At 49.3% G+C, this 20,080-nt stretch overlaps 1 protein-coding gene across 1 annotated transcript in view; it reads right to left on the bottom strand.

Annotated features, from left to right (window-relative positions):
• LOC111141214 (serine/threonine kinase 10) overlaps positions 1 to 20,080 on the bottom strand; it is a 118,712-nt gene that overhangs the window by 85,439 nt on the left and 13,193 nt on the right. Inside the window, exon 2 of the mRNA XM_022493625.1 lies at positions 9,236 to 9,400. Within this exon, the coding sequence (XP_022349333.1) occupies positions 9,236 to 9,400 (165 nt within the window). The remainder of the gene's footprint in view (positions 1 to 9,235; positions 9,401 to 20,080) is intronic.

Genomic DNA, 20,080 nt, shown 5'->3' with positions numbered 1-20,080 from the left:
ACACCTGACCTGCATGCCTCACTTAATCCTTATCACAAGATATGTTGTGTCACCATCATCTCCACTTGTGCTAAAGAGACAGAGCCCCAAAGGTTAGCTAAGATCCATACTGGCACCGAGAGGACTAGAGCCCATTCCCTCGCTGCAGGGCAGGAAGAGAACACACACTTGGGACAGGCATGGAGGAGGAGTGAAGGGACTCAGACACCAATCAGACTGATGGCTGAAGAAGGCACTGCCTGCTTGAAGCCTCTAGGGGTTTCCTGACACCTACATTAAGATCACAACCCCCACCCTCCCGACTCCTGTCTCCCACCACCCTCACCCAGGCACACTGCCTCTCACTGTCTTTGAACACAGTTCACACGCTCTCACTTGCTGTCACCTTGGTCCTCCCTCCACTGGCTCCTTCTCAAATGCCACCTCCTCAGAGAGGCCTCCCAGACCACACACAGAAGGTGGCTTGCCCTGTCCCCAGGCCTCACCTCCTGCTGGCTCGAGTTTGATTTTCCTCCGGTATGAAGCCCAAACACCTCTTTGGCTGGTCAGACCCAGCCTGCCTGCATCAATTTCCGTATCCAGAGGGCCTGGGACAGGGCTTGGCCCAAAGAAGGAATCCAGGAGAGACTTGGTTATATGAATAAATGGAGAATACGCTATCTGCCAGGACTGCAGGCTTAATTCCCCCAAGATTACCCAGATTTCTAGAGGCCAGAGCCAGATGTTCTGGGGTGAACAGGTAACAGATTAAGACAGCAGGGTCTGTGTCCTGTCAGAAAGGCTGAGCCGTGGGACACTGGGGCATTGCAGTCCGCTGAGTGTCTGACTTTCGGTTTCGGCTCAGGTCACGATCTCAGGATCGTGAGATTGAGCCCCCAGCTCAGAGCAGGGTCTGCTTGGGATTCTCTCTCCTCTCTCCCTCTGCCCCTCCCACTCCTGCACATGCTCTCCCCCTTACTCTCTAGAATCAATCAATCAATCTTGAAAGAAAGAAAGAAAGAAAGAGAGAGAAAAAGAAAAGAAAGAGAAAGAGCCTGAGCAAGACCTGCAGTCAGGAAAGGATCAGAAGGGGCTTCACAGTCATCACCATGTGAAAAGTAGGATTCCAATCACCCTCACCTCCCCTGATTCCACACAAGGAAAAGCTTTAGAGGATTCAAGATTCCTTCCCTCTTCCCTACCAGCTACCATTCACTAAGAGAACTGCTTCGGGGCACCTGAGTGGCTTAGTGGTTAAGCCTCTGCCTTCGGCTCGGGTCATGATCCTAGGGTCCTGGGATCGAGCCCCACATCGGGCTCTCTGCTTGGCAGGGAGCCTGCTTCCTCCTCTCTCTCTGACTGCCTCTCTGCCTACTTGTGATCTCTGTCTGTCAAATAAATTAAAAAATAATAATAATAAGAGAACTGCTTCTTTCAAAAACATGGCCAGGGGCGCCTGGTTGGCTCAGTGGGTTAAGCCTCTGCCTTCGGCTCAGGTCATGATCTCAGGGTCCTGGGATCGAGCCCCGCATTGGGCTCTCTGCTCAGCGGGGAGCCTGCTTCCCCTCCCTCTCTCTGCCTGCCTCTCTGCCTACTTGTGATCTCTGTCAAATAAATAAAGTCTTAAAAAAAAAAAAAAAAAAAACCATGGCCAAAGCTGGCCCCAGGACGTGCTCTGTGGGGTTTCAATCTCCCCAGGACAGGGTGGGCCCCAGACAGCCACAGCAATCTAGAGGGGGACCAGCACGGGCGTCCATTCCTTCCCTTGCACTGGACCAGCTCTAGGCGAGAATGAAAGCAGGGCCCAGTCTCCCAGAGGCGACACCAAGACTGGTAACTGCTGAAATGTGGGTGGTAGAAGGAGAGAGAACAAATGAAACAGAGAGTAAAGGAAAGGAAGGTAAATTCCACCTAGAGGTATGGGGAAGTGAAAAGGCCTCACAGAAGCCGTGATGCTCTTGCTGACCCCACATGACATCAGAAGGGCGGGCTGGGGGGAGGGTACAGGATGAGCCAATAGCTGGAGGCACTGCCTCCAATAGCTTAGAAGAACTGGAGAAGAGAACTGGGAAAGCATTCTCGGGTGGCAGACTACAGCCTGTGTCCTGGGTGTGGAATCTATCCTGGGGAGCCAGGGAAGGGCTTTTTACAAGGCAGTGTAACATGAGTAAGTTCCCTCATCCGTGGTCTTTTCTGCATGTCTGGCCTTGTGACGAATTTGCTGTGTGACCTTGAGTAAATCCCAGACCCTCTCTGGTCTGCAAATGCCTCATCTTCAAATGAGTGGATGGCTGTGTGGTGCCCAACTGCAGCTTTCCGTGGTTTAGTCAACACTCCTGGGGTCTGGCTCCAGTGGTGTGCTAGAGCTAGCCTTCACTGGCTTAGGAAACTGATGGTGACATTTCCAGGAATTTTTGTATTATTAAACACAACCATGATTAAAAATTAAGTTACATAACTTTGTAATTTTTGGAATGGTGTTAAAAACAAAGATGACAAACACTCTAAACCCCTCCTTTTCCTCATCATTTTACCACGTTCTACTATTACATATACTCTGGATATTATTTACCTCTACTGCAAACCTCTTTCCAGCTGTCAGTGACATGGAGTTTGTAGCCTGAAATTAACCAAAGTGGGAATGTTTACACCACGGAAATTGGCAGATGCTCTATACCAGGGCTGTTCTCCTCCAGGAAGTGACTGTTAAATATTTCCCATCATCCCACTCGCTCCCACTCCCGGATCGCCTCTTGAAAAACGGACCCAACCCTTGCAAGACTTTCCCAGAGACCAAAATCTGGCTCAGGGCTGAGGGTGGGGACAGGAGGGATGTTGATGGGGAGGGGTCATTTTAAATGACCCCTCACTCATTTTGGGGCCCTGAGTCTACATCCAGAGCTGCACTGTGGACACTGCCCAATCCAGCACCCACTAACCACACTTGGAATGTGCCTGGTGTAAAACTAAATGTACGACTTCATTCACTTTTAATTAATTTAAATTTTAAAACTGACAATTCCATTACTAGGAAACATTTAAAAATGTTCAGACAACTTTGCATCTACTTTGTCAACTGTAAATTTTATGACATCTAAATATAGATTCCTGGTAAAAATTTAGCTGCTGAATTGAGATGTGCTCTCAGTATAGGACACACACTGGAGTTGAAGGCTTAGAATGAAAAAGGTAGTAAAATAGCTCATTAATAATTTTTATATTGCTTACATGTCAAAATAATATTTTGGATATACTAGGTTTAAAAAATTGTATTATTTAAACTAACTTCATCTGTTTCTTTATTTAAAATACAGCTATCAGAAAATTTTACATTACCTATGTGGCTTACGTTACATGTCTACTAGACAGTGTTGGTCTAGAGTATTCTGGGTTGTTTTTCCCCCACTTGCACCATTTGATATTCAAACGCAGAAGTAGGCTTAAGAAACCATGGCAGGATTTTGCTAAGATTACAAATCCTGGAAGAAAACGAACTCATCTTGTCAGATTGCAGGTGAGGTGGTTTGGTGAATGTCCACTGACCCAGTCAGGGGGAAGGTCTCTCCCTGGATGCCATGGCTGGGGACAGGGTTCAGGGCAGCTGGGTAAGAGCTGGTTTCTCATGCCCGAGCCCAAGCCCTGAGAGCAGACCCAGGTCCAGGACGCGTTTTGTCAAAGACACCACCATGACAAAGATGGCTCCTGGCGCCACACAGGAGGCCTGGATCCAAGACCCATCACACAGAAGGAAACACCAAGAAGTCAGTACCAGGGGTACCTGGGTGGCTCAGTGGGTTAAAGCCTCTGCTTTCGGCTCAGGTCATGATCTCAGGGTCCTGGGATGGAGCCCCGCATCAGGCTCTCTGCTCAGCAGGGAGCCTGCTTCCTCCTCTCCTCTGCCTGCCTCTCTGCCTACTTGTGATCTCTGTCCTGTCAAATAAATAAATAAAATCAAAAAAAAAAAAAAAAAAAAAAAGAGGAAGAAGTCAGTACCACTGCCAACCCTGTATCTCAGAACAAGACTTCTTCCTCCCCTACTTTTGTGCATGCTGTCTCTCTCTTCAAACTGCTCTCCCTTCTCCTGGCCCTCTGGAGAACTCCCACGCATCCTTCCAGATACAGCTCAAGTGTCCCTTTTGCAGCTTTTGCTGACCCAGTAATGTTCCCATCTCACATCCTTTTCTTACTGCTTTCTGGTTGACCTCAAAGCTTTTACTCTTGCCCCCTCAAACCTGATTTCTTTCTAAAATACAAAATATATCTTCCCTCTGGAAAACTACCACAGAGTCCCCCTTACATGAAACAGTTCTAAAAGCTTAACAAGCACTAGAGTCGCCTAAAAGGCTCCTTAAGGGGTGCCTAGGTGGCTCAGTGGGTTAAGCCTCTGCCTTCAGCTCAGGTCATGATCTCAGGGTCCTGGGATCGAGCCCCGCAATGGGCTTGCTGCTCAGCGGGGAGGCTGCTTCCTCCTCTCTCTCTGCCTGATGTTCTGCCTACCTGTGATCGCTGTCAAATAAATTAATAAAATCTTAAAAAAAACAAAAAAGTCTCCTTAAAACAGACTGCTGGGCCCCACCCAGAGTTTCTGATTCAGCAAGTCTATCTGGGTTGGGACCTGATACTTAGCATTTCTCACAAGGCCCCAGGGTTCACTGCTGCTGCTGGTCTGAGGGCTCTACTTTGAGAACCACTGATCTAAAAAGTTAAGTGCTGGGAATGCCCAGTTTGCTCAATCAGTTAAGCTTTTGCCTTTGGCTTAGGTCATGATTCCAGAGTCCTAGGATTGAGCCCAGCACAGGCTCCCAGCTCAGCAGGGGAGTCTGCTTCTCCCTCTCCCTCTTTCCCTGTTCATGCACTTGCTCTCTTTCTCAAATAAATTAAAACTTTATTTAAAAATAAACAAATAGGGGCGCCTGGGTGGCTCAGTGGGTTGGGCCGCTGCCTTCGGCTCAGGTCATGATCTCAGGGTCCTGGGATCGAGTCCCGCATCGGGCTCTCTGCTCGGCGGGGAGCCTGCTTACCTCTCTCTCTCTCTCTCTCTCTGCCTGCCTCTCTACTTGTGATCTCTCTCTGTCAAATAAATAAATAAAATCTTTAAAAAAAAATAAACAAATAAAATACAATAAATGTTAAGTTCAAATTCTTCACCTTGGCATTGGAAGCCCTGCACACAACACGGGCTCTAATTACTTACAGCCCTCGTCTTTCCACATGCTGCCCTTGATCCTAGACCACCCATTCTCCAAATGCCACAAATTTCACGCCTCTGAACCACTGCCCATACTAACCCTTCTACGGGAGACCCTTTCCCCATCCTCCACCTCATTCCAGCAACTTCTGCCTTGATTTCAAAACGTCTAAAACGCAAATCCTCAAAAATGAGGACATGGCACCTTTAAGGGCTACAAAACAACAAACGCAGCCAGTAAGGGGCAGCTACAGAAGAAGGCAGTGAGAAATGGTTCCAGCCACAGCAGCGGCCCTGGGTAAGAAAGCACCAGCCTAAAGGCAACTTTGGGTCAGAACATTCTCATGTATCTATTTAAACAACCTCATGACAGTCACAGCCCAGTTACAAACTGTCCTTCTTTTCTATCTGATTTCCAACCCTGTCACTTTCTAGCTGCGTGGCCTTGGGTGGGAACTTACTTAACCTCTTTGTTTCTTATTTTCATCTGTAAAATGGGGAAAAAGCAACTACCTCATAGAATGAAAAGCAAATGACATAATCGCAGTAAAACTCACAGCCGTAAAAGGCCCCGCTCACAGTAAGCCCTCAGTAAATGTTAGTGTGCTTAGTATTATCCTTGGACCTGGGGAAGTCAAGAACTTGGTACCGGGCCACAATCAATACTGGGGACAGACATATAAAAGATGGTTTTCGTAATGAGTCCACAATCAGCAGTCCAAGAAAGATTATATGGATGGACAGGAGGATGGATGGACAGATAAGCAGATAATGTTGGCTGGGTTTGGTAGGTGGACAGGTAGATGGGAAAATGCCTGGTAAATATGAAAAGTGGCCCTGTGATGCTAGTTCAGCAACGGACACTACAGATACTTAAAAATATTCCTAAAGAGGTTCATAGACAAGCATACAAAAATTCAAAGAGGTCCATCACAACTTTGTTTCTAACAGGAAAAAAAAGGAAGCAGCGTACATACCTAACAACGGAGAAAGGCACAGTCAGAAGATGGAATTCTACCAAATAAATATGAAGATGCAGGTGTTTCCCCCATCACATGAAAAGTGGTTCTCAATAGACCTTAAGTAAATGGGGTGTCTGGCTGGCTCAGTTGGTAGAGCACACAACTCTTGATCTCAGGGTGGAAAGTTCAAGCCCCATGTTGGGTATAGAGATTACTTTAAAAAAATAAAAAATAAGGGATGCCTGGGTGGCTCAGCCAATTAAGCAGCTGCCTGCAGCTCGGGTCATGATCCCAGGGTCCTTGGTTTGAGTCCCACATCGGGCTCCCTGCTCAATAGGGATCCTGCTTCTCTCTCTTCCCTCTGCTCCCTCTGCTTGTGCTCACTCTCTGTCAAACAAATAAATAAAAATATTTCATAAATAAATAAATAAGACATAAGTAAAAAGAGTTAAAGGTAAAGTCGTAAGTATGGGTCAAACCTGTTGGGGGGCGCCTGGGTGCCTCAGTGGGTTAAGCTTCTGCCTTCAGCTCAGGTCATAATCTCAGGGCTCTGGGATCAAGCCCCACATAGGGCTCTCTGCTCAGCAGAGAACCTGCTCCCCGCTCCCGCCACCTGCCTCTCTGCCTACTTGTGATCTCTATCAAATGAATAAATAAATAATCTTTTAAAAAATTAAAAAATAAAACTTAAAAACCTGTGGGTATGAGTATGTTTGTGTATATATATTTTTTAAAAGCCTAGAAAAATATTTTTTAGGTATGGTTATCTCTGGTACAAAAATTTGAATGGTTTTAATCTTTTTCTGTATACTCTCATTTTTCTCTGGTAACTATATATATATATAATATTTGTTTAATTTTTAAAAGAGAAAGCTTTTAAAAAGCAGCTCGATGAATCAGGACAGAGGAAACGTGTAGGCACAGGTGTGACCACGAGCTAGAGGGCGTGTCCTCTCTGTGCCTGGGTCTCCATCCTGCTCACCACCCGCTGAGACACCTAGAGACTGTAGATGAAGAAGGGTTTGGAATCTGCAGCTGGCAGTCTGGGGGTGGTTTTAAAGCCCGATTGACATCCAGGAGGCACCCCAAGGAGACACTCAGAGAGGCAAAGGAAAGTTGGCTTCTATCCAGGACTGCAAGGGGAGGCAGAGTCCATGGACAGACCACTGGGTGGGCTGGGGGGTCACATTCTCACCGCCCTCAGACAGTGGCTTCCTTCGGCTCCGTCAAATGAGAAGGATCAACTCTGATGGGAGTTTCTAAACTCTCCTTTGGTTTTCTTTTCTTTTCTTTCTTTCTTTTTTTTTTTTTTAAGATTTTTTATTTATTTATTGGTCAGAGAGAGCAGGAGCACAGAAAGCTGCGGGCAGAACATGCAGAGTGAGAAGCAGGTTCCCCGCTGAGCAAGGAGCTCGATGTGGGACTCGATCCCAGGACTCTGGGATCATGACCCGAGCTGAAGGTAGATGCCCAACCAAATGAGCCACCCAGGCATCCCTCCTTTGGTTTTCTTAAACAGCAGGATTCTTTTCACAAATGAAACAACTCAGTTTTCCCCATCAAGCATCAGTGGCTTGTTCCTAAAAATCAGGCATCCTGTGCAAACATAAATAAATAAATAAAACCTGGGATAAATAAATAATAAATAATAAACAAACAAACATAAATAAAACAAACCTGGGATAAATAAATAATAATAAATAAGCCCCCCCTTTTTTAAGATTTTATTTATTTATTTGACAGACAGAGATACAGCGAGAGCAGGAACACAAGCAGGGGGAGTGGGAGAGGGAGAAGCAGGCTTCCTGCTGAGCAGGGAGCCCGATGTAGGGCTCGATCCCAGCACCCTGGAATCATGACCTGAGCTGAAGGCAGACACTTAACCTACTGAGCCACCCAGGTGCCCCCTCCCCTTATTTTAAAATCACAAAGCACCACTTGTCACCTCCTAACTTCCCATTAATTTCCTAAAATGTAACTAAAGCATAGTCACGCTCTCTCTGAACTTCATGAACTACCATGATAGGCAGTCGAGCTTCCAACACCCCCCTGCTGACTACCCAGTCATGAGTAACCTGGTCACTGTGTGCAGCACCACGGACCTGGACCGGCTCTCCCAGCTGCCACAACCCTGCAGACACCCAGGCCTGCCACCCCTCGGCTCCCTCTGTAAAACACCTACACGTGCTTCTGAAGCATGTGCAAAACGCCTACATGTGCAACTGTATCCACAATTCACTCGACACTTGTCCTGCACAGTGATTCTGTGACAAATGTTGCGCTGAACTTTGGGGACACAGACATGTTGCTTTACCTAGAAAACACTTGCTGAAAAGGAGTCCGAAGAGACACCTGTGTTCTAGAAGTCTAGGTTTTAGAAACTGAGAGGCATTCACACCAGACAAGGGTCCACGGGACAGGTATTGTGTGGGCGGGTGTGCCCGGGGTAGACCCGAGAGCACTGCAGGATTACCCTAGAGAAGCTTGGGGTGATCCTGGGTTTGGAAGGTGGGGCTCGAAGCTGCACTGTGCACATCACACTCAGGCTGCTGATGGAAAACAGGGGCTGTTAAGGGACCCCCGTTCCTTAGCACCACCACTGAAAAGAATCCCCACGCAGCACCCACAGCTAATAACAATACCACTGTTACAAATAATAAAACAGCCAATAGTCACCGAACTCTTACACCTGCAAGGTACACTTCTAAACACTGACCATGAATTAAGTTCTTTAATCCCTGTAATTACCATATGAGCTAGGTACCAGTATTACCCCCATCTTACAGTTGGAAAAACTGAGGCAGAGAGGTTAAGAACTTGCCTAGGGCTCTCTAACTTGTAAGGGCCAGAGTTGGGATTTGAGGCCTGGCAGCAGAACTTTAGAATTCTTTCCTGCTCTAAACCAGTGTCCCCACTCCCCCCAAAAGTGGGGAGGCTCTGCAGGAAGGGAAGGAGGGGGGGACCTCCAGCCCCTCTGCTTCACCTTCTTCTCATCCCAGCCCTTGCCCTCAAAGCAGACACTGAGAAAGAACGAAGGGCCTCTGAACCAGGCTAGCTTGGCCTACCACGCCACAGGGACCCAGAGGGGACAGCCGGTGGCCCTTACCCACAGCTTCCCATCGTAGTAGTAGGCTCCCAGGAGCTTGACAATGTAGGGGTGGTCACAGGTGGCCAGGATGTCGATCTCCACGGTGTAGTCCTCCAGCTCCTCCTCACTCTTGGTCTCAATTACCTTGGCAGCAGCCAAGGCACCTGTCTCCTTGTTCTTGGCCTGCAAAGTGGAGACAGAGAAGGTCAATGAGGTCTGCATGGCAAGAAACCAAACCCGGGAAGCCATCCTAGAGAGGCCCGTGGAGTGTGCCCGCAGAGGCCAGGGGTCCACATGGTGGGGGACTATGGGGACTGTGAGGTCAGAGCAGGAGATCCGCTGCTCTTGACAATGGCCAGTGCGGCTTATTTTGTCAGTGCAGAGGGCATGCAGGAGAGACAATGCTTGGCATTTAGTAATCATGGTTTTTATTTTTATCTTTTTAAGGTTTTATTTATTTGACAGAGACGGGAGAGCCCAAGCAGGGGGAGGAGCAGTCAGAGGGAGAGGGATAAGCAGGGAGCCCGATGAGGGGCTCGATCCCAGGACCCTGAGCTCATGACCTGAACCCAAGGCAGACTCTTAACTGACTGAGCCACCCAGGAGCCCCAATTATATTTTTTAAAGTACAACATACCCATCCTGTGGCATAAGTAAAAACACAAGAATGGCATAGCTCTACAAATACCAATATGGAAAGACTGTTGAGTTGCTCAGTAAGAGATCCCAGTCACTGAACAATAAAGTGATAGGACACCCTTTTTTTCTTTTAAAGATTTTATTTATTTGACAGAGAGAGAGAGAGAGAGAACACAAGCAGGGGGAGCAGGAGAAGGAGAAGCAGGCTCCCTGCTGAGCAGGAAGCCCATCACAGGACTTGATCCCAGGACCTTGGCATCACAACCTCAGCCAAAGGCAGACGCTTAACCAACTGAGCCACCCAAGCACCCTAAAAATGGTCAGTTTTATGTTATGCATATTTTACCACACTCTTAAGAACTGAGAGCAAGGGAGAAATAACCACATGCAAGCAACTCCAGCCACGAGGAACCGGTGTCCAGGAAAAGGGAGTAGAGCCCACACGCGTTCAGGAGGCCTCATGAGCCCCAAGGGCTGCAGCTGGGAGCACTCCACGCTGCGTTGCATGAGGGAGCACACTTTCCTACGACACGGGCCCTGAAAGCCAGCCATTCGTCTGGAGCCTCTGACTCGCCATCTGTGGGAGAGCACGGAGGACCAAGCTGCCCTGGACTCTGTGAGCAGCCCGGTCACTCTCCACTGTGCAACCTTCCTGGGGACAGCATCGGATGCCGCCGGCCTCAGAGAACAACTCTGCAACCTGAGGCACCACAAATGGTGATGTCCCAGCTGCTCCCACACGCCTAGCACCCCGTGAAGGACAATGGGACTTCACATCGCCTCTCATGACACCATGGCACCCAGCACCTCAGTGTCCCCACTCTACAGGTTCAGAGGCCAGACATGGCTGGAGCTGGGGTTGTGGCACTGGAATTTGAATCTGATTCCTCTCATTTCTAAGACTCTGTGCACTTTCCACTATTACACTATCACCTCCAGAACTCAGAAGCCTCTAAGACCAGTGCCAACAGACACCTACAGGCGCTCCCAGGCCAGCCCTGCACAGGGCACCCTCCAGGCACAGACCGAGCTGGGGTGCCTGGGTGGCTCAGTCAGTCAAGCCAAGACACAGCACCCTTGCTCCTGGCCTCAAGGTCCCATTGGAGACCCACCCCTCTACTGCCAGTGACTGGACAGCATGCTCTTCGGGGGAGGGGAACTGAGAGGGGGTGTCGATCCTCATCAGAGAAACTTCCGGAAGGGAGTGATGCCAGCGGGCCTTTTTTTTTTTTTTTTAACTCATTTGTAAATTTATTCTCAGTTGAAGTAACTGTTTCTGTTAACTGAGCTACAAAGTCCCCAGGCCGCCACGCAGTGACAACAATGGTCTCCCACTGATCAAGGTCACGGGACTACAGTTCAGCACAGGCTAACTCACTTATCTCCTTAACCACCCGACGGTGCCGGTGCTGTGACTGTCTCAGGCGCAGATGAGGAGACGGAAGCAGCATCCCCAGCAACTTGGGAGACAGGGCTGGTCTGGACCCTTGCTGCCAGGTCTGCACTCTTTGGCCGGCCCACCCGTCCCCCACATGGTCCCTTCCACATGAGGCCCGGGGTGCGAGGGAAGGAATTTCACATGGGACCATTCCCTGGGGTCAGTCCAGGTCCTGGAACTCACCTGCTCACTCGCCCTACCAGAGTAGAGTGGGCGCCTCTCCCCGAAACGTAGTTTTAAAGGCTTGTTGAAAACACCTGAGGAATTCATGAATTCAGCCATTGGGTGCTTGTGCTCTCGTGTTCTCTCTCTCTCTCTCTCACCTGATTGTGTACCTGCCCTTTCATTTCTGGTAATGCTGATTTTTGAGTGTCCCTAAGAGGGCCATCAAAGTACCCTTACACATTGCACAACACACGTACTCCATCCCTCTAAACGCAGAAGAGGAGGGAAGGCCTGCTCGGCTCCTGGACCGAGAAGAAGGTGGAGAGCTCAGCGGGATGGCCAGAGCTGGGGCCAGGTGAGCACGGTTACTACCTTGATCATGCTCTCCTGAGCCCCAGCCAGAGCAGCACAGGGGAGAGCTGAGCTGGGCATGAGCCACCCCCACCCCCAATCATTCACCTTTCACTCCTGAAAGGCGGTAAAAAGAGGCTGCATGTCACCTCTTCCTGGGTTTCCTCAAAACAGCATTTTCTCCCCCGGAAGTGGGGGAGGCCCAGGCAGGGACTGTTTCCCATGAGTGCACAAGACCTTGCCCGCCCCCTGAAAAGTGGCATTGACCACAGGGCCGGGCCCCCAGCTGGGCACCAGTGTCAACACCAAGGGACACCCACTGCCCAGCACCTCGCTCAGATTACAGAGAACAGAGCCTGCCAGAAAGGGTTGGCAGCAGTCATGGTGCCTAAAGTGACTTGGCCAAAATTAAATTCCTTAAAAGCCTGGTTGAGGCAGCAAGCTGCTTACCCCAATGTCAGAAAACATAATAAGGTTGATGATAAACACAGCTAACATTGCCTGAGCACTCACTGAGTGCCAGGACGGCCCTTAAATGGAATTTCTCACTTCATCCTCCATCTAGCCCTTGGAGATAAGGATTAGTATTCCCTACTTACAGATGAGAAAACTGAGATTTTGAGAGGCACCATGATAGGCCTCAGGTCACACAGCAAGTAAGGGGGAAAAGCAGATTCAAATGCAAACCTGTCTTGCTCAGAGAGCCTAAATCCCAAATCTCTTCCCAACCAGTCCCTCTTGATGAGCACCCTGCTCCATCTCCTGTTGCTAAAGTCAATGAAGATCACAACCAACAACGTGCTTGGCAGCTACTGGGTACTAAAAGTACCAAAATTTAATCCACCCATAAGCCATTAAGGCAGGTGTTAGCCATCATGCCCATTTCCCAGATTAGCAGACTAAGACTCAAAGGAGTATCAGGACCCACCCAAGATTGTGAGCTGTGGTGGTCTCCTAACCACCAGGCCAGTGTTCTCTTCACTACACTAGACTCCCAGGAATCAACTTCTCTGTGCCCCACCCCTTCATCCATTCAACCATTATATACTGAGCTCATGTTACAGGGCAGACACTTTTCTAGTGAATGAGGCGGCACTGGTGGTAGGAATCATTGCCCTCCTATGACATAATTCACCCTTCCTGATTTTTCTTCAGTGGAGCTAACCCGCTGACCTTCCCAGTCCCCAAAATACAATGGAGCAGAGTCCACTTTCAACTCTAGAAGTGGGTGGGTGACACGTCCTGGTCAATCGGAACAAGAATGTGACCACATTAGCCAATGAGATGCAAGCTCACAACAGTAGCGGAGGCGGCTGAGGCTGCCCCAAACCCCGCTTCGTGCCAGCCTCCAACACTGAGGCAGCAGGACTGGAGCTTCGGGGACATGTGCTTGCAAGCAGAGCTTGAAAACAAAACTAGCCGAAGCAGCAAGGGCTAGAGAGGGCACAAGAGGATGCAGTTTGATCCCCAGGATTATTTTTTACACCAAGGAGGTACTTTTAAGAGCCTCGTTTTACATAGAAGAAAACTGATGCTCAGAGGGGTGAAGTTACTTGCTTGAGGACATACAGCAGGTAAATAGTAGGGCCAGGAGTTGAATTCAGATCCATGCAGCTTCAGCATCCATGTGCTGACCTCTTTGCCCAAGGTCAGATTCTGAAAAGGTTCTGCCTGGGCCTCAGTTTCCCTCGCATACAGTAGAAGGGTGAGGAAATGATGCCCAAACTTCCTCTGCAATCAGATGTGAGGGCATCTTGGAGAGTGGGTGGGTCTTAGAAAGCTAGGGGTGGTCCAAGCGGATGGGGCACCTGTGGGAGTTGACAAGCAAGGAGTCACATAAAGAACAAGTGGCAGCCTGTGGCCTCTGACGTCCATCTCTCCCACTGGCGGAGGCAAGGCTGGGGTCCAGCAAAGGATGGAGGAGTTCCCGCCCAGCCTTCCACTGCTGGCTGGCAGTGACTAACGCCTCAGCCCACTCCCTTGACAGCAGACACACAGTGGCCACTTGTGTTTACTGGCCCGGGCACCTCTGTGGAACAATCTTCCCCCTTGTGAAGCTCTCGGGGCCCAGCCTGGAGGAGGTGGGGACAACTCTCCCAGCAGGGAGCCCTGCCCCACCCATGGGGCCCCGGGAAGTCCAGTCAGGGGCTGGGGCTTCCTAAAAGTCAACCGCAAAGCAGCAGCTGGTGAGGACCACCCCCAGGCCCATCCCTTTCCCTCCCGGCTGCAAGCTGATCACTGTGTGACTCCCTCCTCCTCCAGGGAAGAGCTGGTATCACAGAACTCAGAGATCAGAAAGAACATTAACCACCACTCCTACACCCCAACTTCCCTGTCTCCTTGCAGATGATGAAACAGAGTTCATACAAGTGAATGCAGTGACCAAGGTCCAATCTGGGACAGCTGCCTTATCCCCCTTGCTGATTCACAACTCTCTTCCTTTGGCAACTGCCTCTCTCTCTTGGTGCAAGGGGTTCATAAGAAGCTCAGCCCATCGGGTCCCAGTGCACAGCCCAGGCCCAGCCACTCATTGCCGGCCCTCTCAGCCATAGCTAGTGGTTCACACTTGCACAAGTGACCTAAGTCAGGCCAACAGGGTTGTATCTGGGTAGTTCTGAGTTAGTCTGGGGTTTTTGGGTGTTTTGCTTAAGTTATCAGGAAAGTGGCTTTTTTTTTCTTTCTTTGGGGTTGCTAAATAGGTAGAAAGAAAGGCTGGAGAGTCTTATAGCCTATGTGGCCACTCCTTCCGAGACCCTGGCCTGACGATGAGGTCCTGACAAAGGAAACAGGGCCCACAAGTGGAGAAGGGGAGATAATGAGGTCTGTGGACTCCTGGAGCCAGCTGTTCCTGAAGACCGGGTCTGCCCTTAGACTTTTCAGTTACATGAGGCAATAAACTCCCTTCTGGACTTCTGTCATTTGCCACCAAAGAGTAAGTTTGTCATCTCTGGGGGTATTCCAGCAGAGAACACGTATCCATGGAGGCACCTCACCACACAACACACGTGTAACAAAGGCCACCTTCAAAAGGGTCACCAAGACCTACCAACTGACCTTCACTGAGGCCGCTCAGAGGACCTAACTGATAATCCAGGATACAAAGACCCAAGTAGAAAACACGGTTACTAATGGGCCACAGGCAGCAGAAACCAGAGGATTCTTCTGCCAGAAGAGTTTTCCTCCAAAAAAGTAGAGATGTATATTTATTAAATTACCAGAAACGAGGAATAATGGGAACATCTAGCGTGGGTGACAAAACAGGTGGTAAAATGGGTCTGCTCATTACTGACAAAAACAGACTCAATCCTCCAGAGACAAAAATTGGCAATAGGTTTTTAAAGCCTCTTCTCCCTCATCCCTAAGAAATTAAGGCCGGGAAATTATTCAAATAAAGACAACAAAAGAAGGGTACTAGGATCATGTTCACAGGAGTCCATAATGATGGCAAGAAAATGCAAATGACCTAAATGTTCAACAGTAAGACAATGGCTAACTCAGTGAGCTATTAAGCAACGCTTTAAAATGGTAAATAAGAAGACAATACAGTAATGAGAGAAAATAAGTAAGCCTTAATAGTCAGTCAACAAGGCAGGGTAATAAAAGTATAGCTAAGCTAGAACTTCGGGAACATTCTGGGCATCTACAAATAAGGAGGACCTGAAAAGAGAGCATAAGGAATACAACTGGTTTATGAAAATTAATTTGACTCAGTGACATCTGACAATTATCCATAGGGGTCCCAGCAAGGACAGACTGGGGATGGTGCCCAGAAGTGACCCTTTTATCTTGACCTTGTCTTGAATATATCCAGGGATGGGCACCCTCGTCTGTCCAATATGGAAGTTACCGGCCACACGTGGCTGCCACACTGAATAGAGCAGAAACAGTACGTTCCCATCACGGCAGAAAGTTCTAGTAGGCAGCTTTGCATATAAGGCTGCACCTGGCAGAAAATACCTTCTCCCAAAGGTGAGGGGGCATCTAAAACTCACTCCCGTGTTCCAGACCCAGCCTCAGAAACACATTGTTTCTTCTTCTAGGAAGAAACAAAGGTCTCAAGGGCCAAGAGTGGGTAGAAGCAGCTCAGGTGGTGATCAGTCGCTAGCGAGGTCTCCTAGCAACCTGGCTGGGCAGCAGGCGTGAGGGAAGGCTCCCAGCCGGCCTGTCAATGAGCAGCCTGGGGGTGGGGGTCAGAGCCAAAGAATGGAGCAGACCAGGCAAAAGCTTTCTATTTTCCCCAGCCTCTAGATTCCGGATGTCCAATGTCAAATACAGTTCAGGCCCCTGGAACCGAGGAGGGGCTTGGTCTGTGTTCCACAGTATACAGCTGTGGCATCCCTGCCCGAAAACATTTTCTCTTTGGACAGTGAGGTTTGTGACCCATCACAGGAAAGGCTTCGACTCTATTCCCACGGGAGGAAATCTGGCCCTGGAAGGTCACAGCAGGACCGGCCCCACGCAGGGGAAGGGCCCAACCCAAATGCAAGCAGGGTATTCTGAGGGCAGCAGACATAGAGACAGGATAGGCAGCCAAAGTGGCCTCGGGTTCAGACACCGCTAATGCCCCTGGCTGGCAGGCACGAGTCCGTTGAGGAGTGGAGCCGTGCGCCACAGCCTAGCCTCCCAGAGGCTCAGGTCTCATGGGCCTCAGGAAGATGGCGGCCTCCCAAGGCCGCCTATGGTCTCTGGAGGGCAGATAAGCAGCACCTCACCTGTCTCCAGGATGGGTCCTTGAGGTATGCAGAAGTACTACTATCTGCTCATTTTAAGAGAAAATGAAGGCCACTGCCCCAGGTCACCCAGCTAGGAAGCGCTGTCAGGACTTGACACAGGCCCAGCTTTTCCCTCAGAAGCCCCTGAAAGGAAATACCTCCAGGGGCTCCCACCCAGTTTCCAGGTGTGCCAGTCCTCCTTCCCCAGCTCTTCCCTCACAGCCTTCAACCAGAAACCTTCGTTGGGCAAATGTCAACGGCTCCCTGCTGCCTGACACAAAGCGTGGACACCCTGGCCTGGCACACAGCACCCTGGTGACTTGGCCCATCTACTTTTCCAGGATCCCACTCCGTCCCGTACACACCCCTTGCTGTGGCCAGTGACCTTCTGCCTCCTACTTTCATGCCTTTCCTTCGGCTCTTTCCTCCACCTGGAGCGCCTTCCCCATACTGTGCTTACCCCACAAAGTCTAACTCAACCACAGCCTATTCCGTGAAGCGCTCTCAGAACCCCAGCTCCCCAACTACTAATTCACACCTTACTAGGCCTTTCTCCACAGACCTCCTGGTGCCCCAGTCATCTGTGTTCAAAGATTCTCTAACTTGGTTTTGAGCTCTGAATGGTTAAGCCCATGTCTGATTCATTTTAGTCTACCCCACAGACCCTAACCTGGCCCGAGATAGCCAGTGGGTAGATGGGAACATGGGAGGGTGGGTGGATGGATGAACCGATGGGTGAATGGAAGGGAGTGAGGTATGGAAGGATGGGTGTGTGGAAGGATGGACAGATGGACACATGGGAGAGTGAGCAAGCAGGAGCATGAATGGGTGGATGGGAGAACAGATAGATAGGAGGGAGGAATCAAGTAATGAAAAGTAGGCCTAGGCAGTAAACAATCATTAAGTCTTCTTTTTTCCCCAAAAGGCACTTGAGCCTACCTTGTTGTTGGCTTCCACGAATACCAGACTCTCTCTTTCCCTCAATAATGTAGCTGAGAAAGCTATTTCTACAGGAACCTAACCTACTGCATCTCACCCATGTCCCCATCTTTGTCCAAACTAGAAACGGGCAAATTTCCACAAAGTGATTTATGGAATGGAAACAGCACAGGACATAGGTCCAAATTCCAACTTCACTACTTACCAGCTAAGTGCCTTTTGGGAAGGCAAGAAACCACGCTGTCGTTTTCTGACAGCCATGTGGACAATTCCAGAGACACGGAACAAAGTTTAGAAGCCACCGTGGGTTAATCGTGAGGGAAGAGCTGGGGAAGGAGGACTGGGACACCTGGAAACTGGGTGGGAGCCCCTGGAGTATTTCCTCTCAGGGGCTTCTAAGGGAAAAGCTGGGCCTGTGTCAAGTCCTGACAGCGCTTCCTAGCTGGGTGACCTGGGACAGTGGCCTTCATTTTCTCTTAGTCCTCGCTTAGGACTGTGTGTTTTTGATTTTCAAAAGCCTAAAAGCACGTTTGCCTTGTTCACCAATATATCTGCTATTATTATGTTCAGGCAGAGTATACACTGGTTATTTTAAAATAATGGATGGATGGATTGGTGTGCGTATCTGTGCGCAAACAGAAAGAAATGATGCCCTCCACGTAAGGACAGGAAAGAAAGTGACGAGAAGTCCATTTTCCTGTCAACATATTTATATTCCTGAATCTCTAGCTGGTCTCTGGTTTTGAACGCTGTCTCCTCTCTACCTCGAAGAAGCCAAAGCCTTTGACTGGGCAGGATATACACAGTTAATGAGTCCTGCCAAGTGCAGAGAAAGCACTTCCCTATCAATAATCGCTGGGCCAAGTTTCAGCTTGCAACAAATAAGACGGCCAAGTTTCAGAACAAGAGACACTTAAGGATGGCAAAGATTGCCAGGCACAAAGCAGAGGAGTGGCGTGGCTTCCAAAGCCGGTCATTTAATACTCTCTCTCAGGGAAGTGAAGCCTGGCGAGCCATCCCGGCACAGCAGGGAAATGCTGATCCTCCAAATCCTTCTGGGCTAGCAAATAAAAAAACCAAGACCCAACAGGATTGGCCCCAAGAATACCAAGCCACGGCCTTGACCAAAAACCCAGGCAACCTGTCCAACTTGGCCAGGGATGTGGGAGCCTTCGGATCTCAGCTCTTCAAAAGTGATGGGGATCCAACCCCACCTACTGCTGATAAAGGAGAGGTGAGAAGGTGATAGAGGGCCACTGCTCCCACCTCTCTGGAGCTCCCTCTAGCTGGAGGAGGGCCCAAAGAGGAATGGGTGCTGAGTCAAGGCAGGAGGGCAGCATGGGGTCAAAAGCCTAGAGGAGGGAGAGAAGAAGGAAGAAGCTTCAGCCAGCGCCTCCTCTGCGACCCGCACCACCCACACACCGTACAAAGCTCACCTCACTCCATCCTGACCACAGCCTTGGGGAACGTGTGCACTTACCAGCCCCACTTTCCAGGCGGTTCCAAACCTCAGAGGTGAAAACGGCTCTATGTTTTCAATCAACAGTACTTTCCGTGCTGTCTTTTATTATTTTAAAAGCAACACACACTCATGAAAGAGAGTCTTCAAGATATAATATTACAAAGAGGACAAAGCACCCATAATCCCTTGAGTGGACCTAGAAGGTATTCTGCTAAGTGACAGGAGGGAAACAGGAAGACAAATACCCTATAATTTCACTTAAATGTGTTATCTAAAAAACAAACAAATGAACAAACAAACAAACAGAGTCTTAAATACCGAGAGTTGGTGGTTGCCAGAGGCAGGAGGAATGTGAAATAAAGGGGATTATGAAGTACAAACTTCGGGTGCCTGGGGGGCTCAGTCAGTTAAAAGTCTGCCTTCGGCTCAGGTCATGATCCCAGGGTCCTGGGATCGAGTCCCACATCAGGCTCCTTGCTCCTGGGGATTCTCCTTCTCCCTCTCCCTCTCCCTCTGCCTGCCCCTCCTCCCTGCTTATGCTCTCCCCCTCTCTCTGTCAAATAAATAAATAAAATCTTTAAAAAGAAAAAAAGAGGTACCAATGTCCAGTTATCAAATACATAAGTCACGAAGATAAAAATACACTAGAGGGAACATGGTCAGTAACACCATAATAACGCTTGGTGACGGATGGTGACCACACCTATCGCCGTGAGAGAGGAGTATCTCACAGGATTACTGAATCGTTGCGTGGTACACCTGAGGCATTTTGGAGCACTTCCTGTGTGCCACAGCGGGGCTGTACCTGCCTTCACACTTCCCAGCTGTGTGACCCCAGGGGACTTATGTGACCTCTCTGTCCCTCCCTCTCTACCTTCATCCAATAAAGATGTTGGTAGTTGCTGCCTCACAGGCTGTGGGGAGCGTTCAGTGAGTTAAGGTGTGAAAGATGCTTAAAACCAAGCAGGCCGTAGTGAGCTCCCCAGAAACATGTGCTCAGGGTTCTCTCGCTCGCCACAAGTACCTGCTTCCCGACTTCATAAAAGTGGGATTAAACTGCACACACCCATCAGGCATTTCACTGCACAGTAAGTACCCTTCTGCGCTGTCGCCACTGACTGTCATAGCATTTAACTAGAGGTCACAAACAGCCCTTT

The sequence above is a fragment of the Enhydra lutris genome, unplaced genomic scaffold, assembly GCF_002288905.1.
Source record: "Enhydra lutris kenyoni isolate GAN:26980312 unplaced genomic scaffold, ASM228890v2 scaffoldscaffold5, whole genome shotgun sequence".
NCBI lineage: Eukaryota > Metazoa > Chordata > Mammalia > Carnivora > Mustelidae > Enhydra > Enhydra lutris.
Note: the sequence above shows the minus strand (reverse complement) of the source record. Positions and strands in the feature narration are given on the sequence as shown.